Below are 13,296 nucleotides of genomic sequence, written 5' to 3'. Positions count from 1 at the left end.
AGGCTTTTGGACATTCACACATCACTGGCAGTGAAAACATGTGCACAACAATAAAGTGATTCCATTTTGACACAATTAACAGTTGGTTGAACTATTTCTATAGCATATACCACATTAAATAAAGCAGTACATAAATAAACGAACAACAGCGAGGGAGAGAGTTTCAAAAAAATGTTTATTGTGCCTCATTGTTTATATGGCTTTTTTTTTTAATATATATAACAGAATTTGTTTGAACACGAACAAAAGACTGACAATACATTAGCCAAGTTGAAAGAACAAGAAAAATATGACAAAGAGTTAAAGTAATCTCAACATTCCGCTTGCTATACGTGTGGCTGTGGCGAAACTCTGAAGGAGAAGAGGTCAGTATTACAGCTCACACACTCTCTGACAGCACCACAGTGATGACATTCAATTAACAATGTACTACACTACAGCTTATTGAGTGCAGCCATCCTCACATTCGACACACACGCGCACACTCACTCACACACACTCACACACAGCTGAGTTGTGGTCATAGTCGTATTGCTTGACTGAGACTGATATCCTTTAACGTTCAGTGGCACACGACCACCAGATTGCATACTGTGTGTTTTTGGCAATAAGTTGGATTAAAATATTTGATAAAATTCGAGAAAAAAATCCCACCAAATCTATCGCATCTACAATGAAGATGAACATTCTGCACTGACTGTGTAAGATCCGCAGATTGATTTCAGTCCATGGCGGGATTTCTAAAACGCAACACACATAAATATTGCCCGTTTCTAGGCTGCCGCCAGACAGCAAGCGTTTGGTCCTTACAGAGATGCCCTGAGTCTGATTTCATGTTCTTTCTTTCTTTTTATAGCAAGAATTCTGAATATATGTAGTATAACAAGCATGCTTTTCAAGTGTGTGTGTGTGTGTGTGTGTGTGTGTGCGTGTATGTTTGTGTGTTACTACAGGTATGATGAGGTCTTGTATTTCCTCATTATACAAAAGATTCAGAAACCGTCCAGATGCATTTGTTTAGTTGTCCTGAAGTACGGTCCAGGCTGATGAGGTCAAATCCCACGGTGATTTGCGCTGGGCTCTCTCTCTCTGTTTCTGAATTCGAGTGCTGCATATCTTCTGCCTGAGCGCTCTGAAGGAAAGCGGTCCAGCATGATGACATCATGTGCATGATGCGGAGACTCAAAGGTAATGGACATGTGGGTGTTTGTGTTTGGAGCTGGGCTCCCTGACAGGAGTTGAACCCTACAAGCTGCAAACTTTGGCACAGACACACCATTCAATTGGCAGCGAATCATATGATGCAATGAAAGCCGATACGTAATGGCATTCCCCTAAAAAAAAACACGGATCGTTCGACGGGAGATACCCAGCCACTGATTATCAATGACATCTAACGCTGAGCCAAAGTGCCCAAGAACCCAACCAAGCAGCTGGATAAAGACTCAGCAGAGGTCTGCCAGTTCTAGCGATCCCATTATCGTTCTGCTCAGGAAAGCTATGCAAACAAAGAATAACTAAGAAAATAGAATACAGGGCAAAAATATATAAAGGTATATATAGATATGTATGGGCTTATTCATAAAATGTAAAGTGAACAAACTATCTCAAGGCTGAAAAAGTCCAAATGATATTCGAAAGCATCAACGACGACAGAAAAAAAGATTAGCATTTTCAGTTTTCATCCTGTATTTTCTTTTGAAAGAACGTTTTTTTTTTTTTGTTTGTTTGTTTTTTTTGTTTGAACCCGTTGAAAGTACACTGTTAAAAGTCCATTTGGCTTCTCCTTTTCAAAGCAAACAAACACGTTTTATAAAAGCGGCAGTTATTTAGTCTGAAAAGCCAGTTGTTTTGTCTTTCGCCTTCCCTCTCTTTCTGCGGGAGAGGTCCTGAGAAGAGGTTTTTTTTTTACGTGAGTTTCCTCACTGATGTCTCTCATCGTTGACCGAGTGGCCTGAGTTAGCACTGTCTGTCTGTACAGGTAAGGCTCTGCGTTTGCCCTGGAAGAAGAAGCTCGCTCACTGAGCTCTTCCTCCGTGGCTCTTTCTAGACACATCCGCGTTGGGTTCCTGTCCCCCCCAGGCCTCTCCATCGCTGTCTGTACCCCTCTCCTCCTCTCCGTCCTCATCATCGTCATCCTCCTCTTCTGGTGAAGGCTCGCTGCCGTTCTCTGTGGCCCAGCTGTCGTCTTCATCTTCCTGCTCTTTCTTCATCGTGAGCAGGGCGGGTGGAGGAGGAGCTGGCGGTTCGGGCTCCGGCTTCTTCTCTGTGGCCTCGCTCTGATCCTCGAAGGCTTCTGGGTTTTCCAGCATCTCTCGGATGAGAGGAGGCATGGGGCCCGGGATCTCCATCTTCAGAGTTATGGCCCTCTCAGCTCCTGTTTCACACAAACAGTTAAGTTCAAGAGGGTGTCATTTATGTGTATAGGGCAAGTTTATTTACTGTATATAGCACATTTCATACACAATGGTAATTCAAAGTGTTTTACATGAACAGGGACAAAAAAACAAAGATAAAAATAAAAATAACAAAGAATAAAAATTATTAAAACAGATTAAAATGTGGTTATAAAAAAATTAACAGGAAGACATAATAGTGCGATCTGTCGAACGTAGCACAGTGATCATTCAGTAAAGGCACAGCTAGACAGATGTGCCTAATGTTGGAGCACATCTGATCATTTCTGGAAGCTGATTCCAGCAGCAGGGGGCGCAGTACCTGAAAGCGGATTCATACGGCTTTGACTGAACTCTTGGAATTTGTAATTTATTTAATCCTAAAGATCTGAGTGATCTGTTAAGTTTGTATTCAGTGAGTATATCTGTAATGTATTGAGGTCCTTTAGTGATTTATAGACAAGTAATAATACTTTAAACCAGGGTTGCTCAAACCTGATCCCGGAGATCAACCTTTCTGCAAATTTCAGCTCCAACCCTGATCAAACACACCTGAACCAATTAAATAGGACCTGAACAGCACTTGATAATTACATGCAGGTCTGTTTGATATGGGTTGCAACTAAAATCTGCCAGAAGGTCCATCTCCTGGAACAGGGTTGAGCACCCCTGCTATTCTGAATGAAACTGCAAGCCAGTGTAAAGACCCAAGGACAGGTGTGATGTGCTCTAATTTTTCAGATAGATATTCATAATATGTATTAAAGAGGTCCAAAAATGAAAGATTATTTCATTTATTCTCTTTTTAATTATTCCGAACAAGTTTGAGTTTCTTTTTGTTGTTGTTTTTGGACGCAAAAGAAGATATTTTGAAGAATGCTGAAAACCTGTAAGCACTGACGTCCATAGTATTTGATTTCCTACTATGGAGTCGAGTGATTACAGGGGTTCAGCTTTATACCAAATATCTTCTTACATGTAGGTGTGTCCAACAGATTCATAAAGGTTTGAAATCACTAGAGCAGAGAAACTAGGGCCTGAGAGCCAAAATTGTCTCTTTGTATCCTTTGTTTTGGCCCGCCAGAGGAAAATGATTGAGAAGGGTTGGAGAATGCCTTTACTAACATACATTCTCATTTGTGTTTTAACTTCTGGCTACAAATTTAGTTCAATTGTTTCAATTGAATGTTTAAATGTAACAAACAAAAAAAAAATACATTGTGTCACTTAATGAATAGGGGACAAAGCAGAAAATATCAACATGCAATTCAATGCAAAGTTCCTTAAAATAATGTAACGAAAAATTTATTAAGATTTTTTAAAATTGTTTAAAATTACCCATTGCAACTTTAATGTTATACAGTTTGTTATATTTACCTTTACCCACAGCTCTCAATCAAGCTTGGATTTTGGCCTTTCATAGAAAAAAATTTGGGCAAGAGTCATTTCAAATTTTTGGGTGAACTATCCCTTTAATACAGGAGTGGGCAAACTTGTGTCCTGCACAGTTTAGCTCCAACTCTAATCAAACACGCCTGCTTATAGATTTCTAGTGATCTTGAAGACACTGATCAGCATGTTCAGGTGTGTTTGATTAGTGTTGGAGCTAAACTGTGCAGGACACCGGCCCTCCAGGATCGAGTTATCCCACCCCTACTTTAAGGTATACAGTTCTAGAAAAGAGAGTGAAAGCCTGTTCAGATGATTATTATTAATTTTGCTTCAGTTTTCCAGCAAACAATTCAATTTATAATAGATGCGTGTTTTCTGAAGGATCATGAAGCAGTAAAGACTAGAGTAAGGATGCTGAAAATTCAGCTTTGCCATCACACAAATAAGTTATATTCATTCATTCATGTTCTTTTCGGCTTAGTCCCTTCATTAATCCGGGGTCGCCACAGCGGAATGAACCACCAATTTATCCAGCATATGTTTTACACAGCGGATGCCCTTCCAGCTGCAACCCATCACTGGAAAACATCCATACACTCTCACATTCACACAGATACACTATGGCCAATTTAGTTTATTCAATTCACCAATAACGCATTTCTTTGGACTTCAGGGGGGAACCGGAGGAAACCCACACCAACACAGGAAGAACATGCAAACTCCACACAGAAATGCCACCTGACCCAGCCGGAACTCAAACCAGCGATCTTCTTGCTCTGAGGCGACAGTGCTTACCACTGAGCCACCGTGTCGCCGAAAAGGAAAACAGCTATATTAAATTGTCCAATGTCACACTATTTTACGTCTGTTGTTAAATCTCACATCTGTTACATTTGGCAGTGTTCTTTGCGTTGAAGCATGAGTAATCTGTTGTTTTTGCAATGGAGCAAGTCAAATCTTGTATTGTCAGATGGGTTGTATTTTGCATTGGAGCATCTGAATGAAGGAGTGCTTTTTAGCTTGTATTCAAGTATGCAAACTTTTCTCAGAAACATTCCTCAAGAAAATTTGCATTACTTTTGTGAAACCATTAGAGTGCAAAAAACCCTGTCATCATTAACCATGGTCTTTGCTTATTTAAAAAAGCAACTGATACTTTGAGAGACAAAAAAACATACTTAAGCAAATCAAAATTATTATTTGTGGCTCCTGGTGATACAATGTGATCTTGTTAAGTGAAAAAAGACCAATTGTTCCGCTTCATAAGACCGCACAGTGGTATTCATTTTGTTTTGCCTTTATATGTTTTTTGACTCTCTAAAGTGGTGGATAAGGAGATTTCCCCCAATGTGTAAAGTGCTTTGAGTTTCCAGAAAAGCCCTATATAAATGCAAGGATTTATTATTATTATTTTTAAAGGCTTTAAAAAAGCATGGGTTTAGTCCAAAAAAAGCCACAGCTTTAGTCAAACAAAAAACCTTGAATTAAATTAATGCAAATATTTTTTTTAGGTAAACTATTCCTTTAAGTTCCCTAATGCATTAAAAATGTAATTAAATATTAATAAAAATATAAGGTAATAGTGTTTTTCATCAGAGTTTTGCCTAATGAACTGACCCTTGGTGCTGATCCCACGTAGATCAGTGATCTTCATCAGCATGCGAGGGAACATGTGAGGTTTGTTGGGTCGGCGGCGTCGTGCATAAATCTTCAGAGCTTCCAGCAAGGGCTCCTGCAGACGATCGACACGCTCTGGCTCTTCAAGATCCATTCGGTCTACAGAAAAGGAGGATAATATTAGTATTCCAGTACATCCATGTGCTATTTTTAGTGGTGTAGTTAAAATGAATCCTGGGCTCAATTTATGTTAAAGAGGTGTCCAAATCTGCTCCCGGGAGACCTGCAGAATTTAGCTCCAACTCTGATTAAACACAGCACCAATGAGTCATGATCTTTAGACTTACAAAAACCATCCAATCACTTGCGTTAGAGCTGAGCGCAGTCGAGCTCCTCAGAAGCAGGATTAGACACCCCTATTATAACGTACAGTTGGTTCAACTAGAGGGCAGCAGCGTTGCAACAGAATTGCATCATGCAATACCTCCACATATGAGGCAGATGGCACTAAGGAGGCCAGTCTCCGTATCATCCATCTCAAGAGGCAGAAGCTGACCAGCGAAGGCAAACACCAGGTCAGTGAGCGGTCCGAAACCTGCATTATGCATCTGAGTCCGGTTGAGGGTTAGTCCATCCGAAAAGGTCATTGTGTCCTGCTCCGGTGTGTATCGTGTACAGATTCGCAGCATCTACAAGAGGCACAGACATTTATGAGGCTATGAATTATGTAAATGTAGTGGATGCATGGTCTACATCAAAGCGAGCTTTGGAAGACACACGTACTAGAATGTCCAAGCAGGCAGATTTGAGAAGGGTGATTTGATCTGCGATGGTGAGGGTGGTGAAGCCTGGGAGGCGTTTGGCAAACTCCACAATTTTAATGATGCACTTGGTGGAAAGCTCACTGAATTTGTCCCATAGGCCCAGGTCTAGCTGAATCCTGTGGTCCGAGCTGGAGTTCTAATGAAGAGAAAATGGGAAGAGAAGGTTAATATATGCATGCATGAATATTGACTAGTCCAAAAAAAAAAAAAAAAAGATTTTCCATTCGAAAGCTTTTCATTAAACATGAGGATAAATTTTGCAGTAGGTACAAAAAAAGGTGAATTTCGATCTGTTCCTCACACTCTGGAACTTAGAATGAGAGAGATGAGTTCACATGAGTTATATTATGATAGTTTTATGAGTCTTTTTGTCATTTTGGCACCCCTGTGCTCATTTACTTTCATTACACTGAAAAAAAGAGTGAACTTCATCAAAAATACATTTTGTCTTACAGGTTTGGAACAACATGAGGTCGAGTAAATGACAGTATTTATCTTTTGGGTGCACTGTTCCTTTAAATGATGTATTCAATAATGGAAGATGTTTATCACACTACATCTGACATGGTCGGTTTACACCTCTATAAATAAATTCCACATTCCATTGCTGACAGATTTGTTCATTTGCAGAAAGCACTCACTGTGGTGTATTTTCCCAGCTGGCAGAGTGAAGGGAAGGTCTCTTGATGTGCTTTGCTCACTTTGTTGACCAGCTCCTCCAGTTCCCCACTCAGCTCATAGCTCTCTGGCGGAATGACCTCATCCTTCACGTCTTTCTTCTTCTTATTTCGATCGTTGCGCACAGCTGAAAGTCACAAAGAGAGGCTGCTCAATACTCCAACCATGAGTCAGGTTCACTCACAAACTGCCAAACTATTATCTTAGCAGTTGGATGTGCAACCAAGAGAAACATTATGAAATGATGTTCCAAAAAACAGGAGATAATTTTAGATTTAATTGCTAAACCAAAATGAAATAAATTGCTTAAAGTCCGCATGAACCGGAAGTTGCTGTGACTTTTATTTCAGTGTGTTGATGTACTTCCAGCTGAAACAGAAATTTGAGTAGGGACGGGGCTTTCTTTTGCATATCATTCCCTCATAGCAAACTAATGGTAACAGGGGCATGGTTAAGAATATTGGGGCCAAAGCAGCCTAACTGACATCATCAGAGCAGAACAACCACTACAAACGCTAATGGTCAGCCTTTGATTGAGTTTTGATTTGATTACCACAAAAATACAAAATTCAGAGGACTAACTTGCATGGATTATTTGTTCACTTAAAGCAGGGGTCATCAACCCTGATCCTGGAGAGCTTCCTTCCTGCAGATTTCAGTTGCAACCCTGAACAAACACATCTTTAATTATCAAGTGGTGCTTTAGGTCCTAATTGATGGCCTGTTTCCACTGAGTGGTACCGTACGGTACGGTACAGTTCAGTACAATTTTATGGCTGTTTCGCCTGTCAAAAGGTACCAAAACGTGAACCGTACCATACCACTTTTGGAAGGGTACCTAGCACAACAAAAAGGTACCAAAAAGCAGAGCAAGACGCACAGCTGTTAGTTTACGGAGATACGTCACTAGCTTGTGCACAAGCTAGAAGAAAGAAAAGAAAATAAGCGTCCTTTTTAAATACACAGCCGAGACATTAATAATAATATAGACATACAGTAATGAGGCATCGTCGACCCGTGCTTAAACAAACCTTGTTGTCGTCTTGATGAACTGCCACAAAGCCAAGAAGAGCAGAATCTACCCTGTGCCCCATAGTTGTTAACAAGATCGTCTAAAACACGAGTGGTTTCACTTTCTCGAGGGCACTCGCTGCGCGTCTATATTTGAAATAACGAATTCCTTTAGCTGATGATAATAACGTGCGCATGAGTATTGTAGTGCTTCTGACATTTGATCCTTTCAGAAACAGACAAAGTGAGAGTAAAGCGCGAAAAAACAAAGGAGAAGCCCGAAAAAACAAAGCAGCAAATGATTCTTTCAGCAACTTAAAACATGTACAAACCGCCAGTTTTACTGTAATTGGTAACATATCGAAGACTGTAAGGGTCTGTATGTCTTCATATATGTTGCATTTATTTATTTATATTATAAAATTGCAGATGTTACAGTAGGCTATTTTGCTCGCTCATTGTTCTGCAGTAATAATCAAATCCTGTTCATAGAAAGGTTATAATAAACATTTATACAGAAGTATATGTGTGTATAAAGCATCTGTTTTGTGGAAGTGCTTGTCATATAATATGTGAAAGACCTGTACAGCTTTACTGTAACATTTCCTTGAGCGAGAATAACGTCAAAACTTTCTGTCGTACACCAGGCCCAGCAAAAGGGTACAATTATTGGGGACATAATTGGTTCAGGTGTGTTTGTTCAGGGTTGGAGCTGAATTCTGCAGGTAGGTAGCTCTCCAGGAACAGGGTTGGTGACCCCTGACCTAAAGAATGACAATATGCACAAAAAAAACAATATAAATTTTGATTTCACACGGACTTTAATGTGCAAATTATGTGGAACTGTGTTTTAGTTTTGTGTGGCCAAAAAAAAAACATGAAAGAAAAATGTATTTCAGGTGAATCACATGAAAACATTGCCATGGTCGGTTAATCAATGAAATGGAAAAAAATGTTTCAATACAATTAAATTTGAAACAACAAAACATCAGGTTGAAACGCTGAAACGAACGTCATGAAAACATGTCCATGTCACATTTCACACACTCACTTTCTTTCGGCTTATTCCCTTCTTTATCAGGGGTCGCCACAGCAGAATGAACCGGCCATGTCACATTTCGCCCGATGAAATAAAATGAAATGAAATGAAATATTTTATATGATGTCTGTCATTGCTCATTAGTATTTTTTTATAAGACTAACATTTTTACAAGACTAACATTTTTATAAGACTAACATTTGAACATGTATTTAAATTGTAGTAAAGTTCAATAAACATGACATAAAACATGTGACACAATGGATTAATCATCATGAAAATGCCTTTAAGTGTTTGTTCACCCAAAAATAAAAGTGATGTTATTAATTACTCACCCTCATGTCGATCCAAACCACCAAGACCTTTGTTAGTCTTCAGAGCACAAATCAAGATGTTTTAGGTCAAATCTTGTCCAGAAAGGTACCAAAAAACTACCTCAAAACAGACCATTTATCTTCAGGGGTTCAATTAAAATATTATAAGGCTTAGAGAATTCTTCGCAATCTCGATTTGAAACGTTGAGATTAGCTAATCGCAAGAGGCTGTGATATGAAATATATTTGTATTGTTTATTTCCCCTGACCAGAGCAAACGCGTGACTGACATTTGTGCGCGACAGTCTCACTAGCCAATTCAGTGAACACACTTTCGTTCTGCCCAATCAAAAATGCGTAGTTGAACTATAAACAATTGCCACAAAAAAAAACAAAAAAAACACACAAACAGAAAAGCGTGGATGAGTGGGATGATGGCATCTGCCACTTCAGAAGCATTAATAGACAAATTAATATCAAAGAAAAACAGGATAATGGAAATATTGGAATATTTTCATTTCAAAGTCACAAAAGTTAAGTGTTTTAATAACTTCATGTGTATTTCATGTGCATTCACTGCTCGCGATGCAGGTATGTGCGTCTTTTGTAGTGACTGACTGTAATGCAAAGAACTATAAAAAATGATTTGTTTTCATCATCATAGAGCAGTTATATATAGATGCATTAGAATCTCAAAGCTGGTTAACGATTTAAATGCTTCTTATTGGATACTACACCATTCAATGTGACTATACGCATGACTTTACGGAGAGCTTACGACCTACTTACTACGGTTTGTTTTAAGAACATGTTAACAAATTTAGTTACAAACCAGCTAGTAGTTACAAAGCCTCTAGTGTGGACCTTACCTTCCAGTTTAAAGAAGAACAGCTGGTGCAACCCTGCCCAGGAGATAACTAATGGCATAATGCATTACCTCGCGCTGAAGACACGGTTCCTTTTAATGCAGTGACCAAAGAGGGATTAAATAAACTTATTTAAATGCAGGATTGGAGATATACACTTCCATCTCACACCTATTTTAATGGTAAAGTTGTACGTTTAACTGCCTGATATGTTGTGAAGCATCTGGGATAATTATTTTGTTTTAGACAATATAAGCTACAGAAAGGTTCTTATCAGCCATATTAGTTTGCTGAGTATTCTGTATTTTTATTATCATTATTTTTGTGCATCTAATAAGCTACACTATCTGCCTAGTTTGAGTTCAACTTGTTTACAGAAAGGTAAGGTCATTTTATTTCTGTTTACTGTTTGCTCTAGAGACAAATGAGCGTTTAATTTCTGAATATTTAAAAACAAATGTAAATAAACACTTTAAGTAATATCTTTTCACTTCCGTATTTTAACTAACTCTACATTTTATACACTACACTAACATTTTAGCAGTAAGAGGTTTTGATACAGATTAATGAGCTGAAGCTGGACTACAAAATTAAATGACAAACCTAATCGAAATATCTGTCAAACAAATCACAACTAGAAATTTTTTTCCCAAATCGCACAGCCCTAGTATAGGTCATGTGTTCATGGGCACTGTGAAGTTTTTTTTATATGTGCACAAAAGTATTCTTGTAGCTTGACTGATGGTCGGTTTTAAGGATGTTTTTTTTGATACCTTTTTAGACTTTGAATGAGTCTGGACCACTGCTCTCTATGGAGGACGAGGGAGCTCTCCTAAAATGTCTTAATTTGTGTTCTGAAGATACACGAAGACTTCAGGGGTTTGGAACAACATAAAAGTGAGTAATTATTAGTCGTCATTTTTGGGTGAAATAACTTGAAAAATAAAAAAATTAAAATAAATAAATAAATATATATATATATATATATATATATATATATATATATATATATATATATATATATATATATATATATATATATATATATTGTTCACTGTACAATTTTCAGTATTGTCATGAGCTGAAATACGACATTCTGAGATTCAACTTGTCACTGGATAAAACAAACTTAGTTTACCACAGACAGTTTGCATTATTGCACCTCACCTGAATAAGGACACTGTATGTTGTTACTGTGTGCCAAATCCTAAACGTTATGACTCATTCTTGGAAACTGACCTCAGATCGGACACCGTGGGTGTTTTGGTGAGTTTGACCCAAGGGAGAGCAGCCCTGCCAACCCTAAACCCCCTCCCGTCTTTCTCTCGCCCCCCTCCCATTCTTTCCTTCCTCTCAGGATATCCAGTAATAGCAAAAGCACAATGCGATCCCAGTCCCTACACACATCCCATACATATAAACGCACACATACGCGTCCCGGAGGACACATAGAGGGCCAATGTGCCAGTCTCGTTGTGACATCATCGCCGTGACCCTGGCAAATGAACAAACATATGCCCCAGACTCGCTCTTTCAACCTCGGACTATTGTCTTTGTTACACCACAAATCTGTTAGTGCCAAGTCATAAAGTGACTAGGGGAAGGGCTACCAAAAAAAAAAAAAAAAAATCTAACACCTAACGCTGATGGATTGATGTGGGTGAAACTGCAGACATGGAGCCCATTTGTGGACATTCGTTTTGAGCTCTAACCTCTATGCTAACCAACTTTATTGCTTCTTGTTTGAACTGTTATTTGTCTTTTGGGATTTTATTGTTTCAAACTTGTGGAAGCTTGTCCTTAGGGAAAAAAAGAGGCATGTGTGACTGTTCCATTTTACAATATTGAACTTTTTTTTCAAAAGAATTTTAAGTTCATTGCAGAATTGTGAGTTTAAATCTTGCAAAAAAAAGTTGAAACTGCAGTTGTGAGAAAAAGTCATCATAAAAGTTTTGTCTTGTCATTCTCAGCTTATACAGATTGAAATTCTGATATTCTTGCAAGTTTGAGCTAGCTTACACCTCACAATTCAGATTTTTTCCCTCAGAATTGCTACTTTGTATTGAGCAATTGCAACTTATAAACTTGTTAACCTCACAATTTTTAAAAAATGGTAAGAAATGCAAGACATAAACTTTTAAATATGAGAAAAAAAAGTTGAGTAAAAGTTTTTTTGCACAATTTAAATGCATTTAAATTCTTAAAAAAAAAAACACAAAATTCTGCCCTATTAGGTTTTTATGCATGAATCTTACGTTTTTTGTTCTAAATTCTAGGTTGATTTATTCGATCTATTTGAATTTTAGTTTAGTTTAGTTTAGTTTAGTTTAGTTTAGACCAACACTTAACATCAAGTACAAAAACAAAATTGGATAAAATAATAATAAAAATAAAAATAAAATAATAATAATAATAATAATAATTTATAATGAAACAATGACACTAATAATCAATCAACTACATTTATTCATTAATTTTCTTGTCGGCTTAGTCCCTTTATTAATCCGGGGTCGCTACAGCGGAATGAACCGCCAACTTATCCAGCAAGTTTTTACGCAGCGGATGTCCTTCCAGCCGCAACCCATCTCTGGGAAACATCCACACACACTGATTTACACACACACTCATACACTACGGACAATTTAGCCTTCCCAAATATACCTGTAAAGCATGTCTTTGGACTGTGGGGGAAACCGGAGCACCCGGAGGAAACCCACGTGAACACAGTCCACACAGAAACGCCAACTGAGCCAAGGCTCGAACCAGCGACCTTCTTGCTGTAAGGCGACAGCACTAGCTACTGCACCCCTGCTTCGCCCAACGACATTTATTACGCAACCGAATTGTTTCAGACATAAAAGTACATTTGTAATGGTTTGTGGAACATCTTATTATCCTTAAACGTGTGTGTGCTGTCTCTTATTATTTATGTGCCATCCTCAACATCTGCTGTTAATAATAGGATGCAAGACTTCATAGGGGAAAGTCTAAAAATTTTTAGCACAAATGAACAATGCCTTCTGAATTTACTTGACATCTAATAATCATCATGAGTTCTTATCTTACAATTTCATCTCAATCTCACAACTTTTTTTCTTTTAAATTTTGATTTAAATCGTGCAATTCTGAGTCTTAACTTTATATTTTGTACAGTGTAAC

At 38.1% G+C, this 13,296-nt stretch overlaps 1 protein-coding gene across 23 annotated transcripts in view; it reads right to left on the bottom strand.

Annotated features, from left to right (window-relative positions):
* Positions 1 to 156: 156 nt before the first annotated feature.
* Positions 157 to 13,296, bottom strand: part of rarga (retinoic acid receptor gamma a) — a 175,182-nt gene continuing 162,042 nt past the window's right edge. For 12 of the 23 annotated variants that reach the window (XM_073937983.1, XM_073937987.1, XM_073937990.1 and 9 more), the window contains 5 exon segments: positions 6,871 to 7,034; positions 6,189 to 6,365; positions 5,890 to 6,094; positions 5,406 to 5,564; positions 157 to 2,377 (listed from right to left, as the gene is read on the bottom strand). In XM_073937983.1, the coding sequence (XP_073794084.1) occupies positions 2,019 to 2,377; positions 5,406 to 5,564; positions 5,890 to 6,094; positions 6,189 to 6,365; positions 6,871 to 7,034 (1,064 nt within the window). In that variant the 3' untranslated portion in view covers positions 157 to 2,018. 23 annotated transcript variants of the gene reach the window in all.

The sequence above is a fragment of the Danio rerio genome, chromosome 23, assembly GCF_049306965.1.
Source record: "Danio rerio strain Tuebingen ecotype United States chromosome 23, GRCz12tu, whole genome shotgun sequence".
In the NCBI taxonomy this organism is placed as follows: Eukaryota; Metazoa; Chordata; class Actinopteri; order Cypriniformes; family Danionidae; genus Danio; species Danio rerio.
The sequence above is the reverse complement of the archived record's forward strand: the minus strand, read 5'-3'. Positions and strand labels throughout refer to the sequence as shown.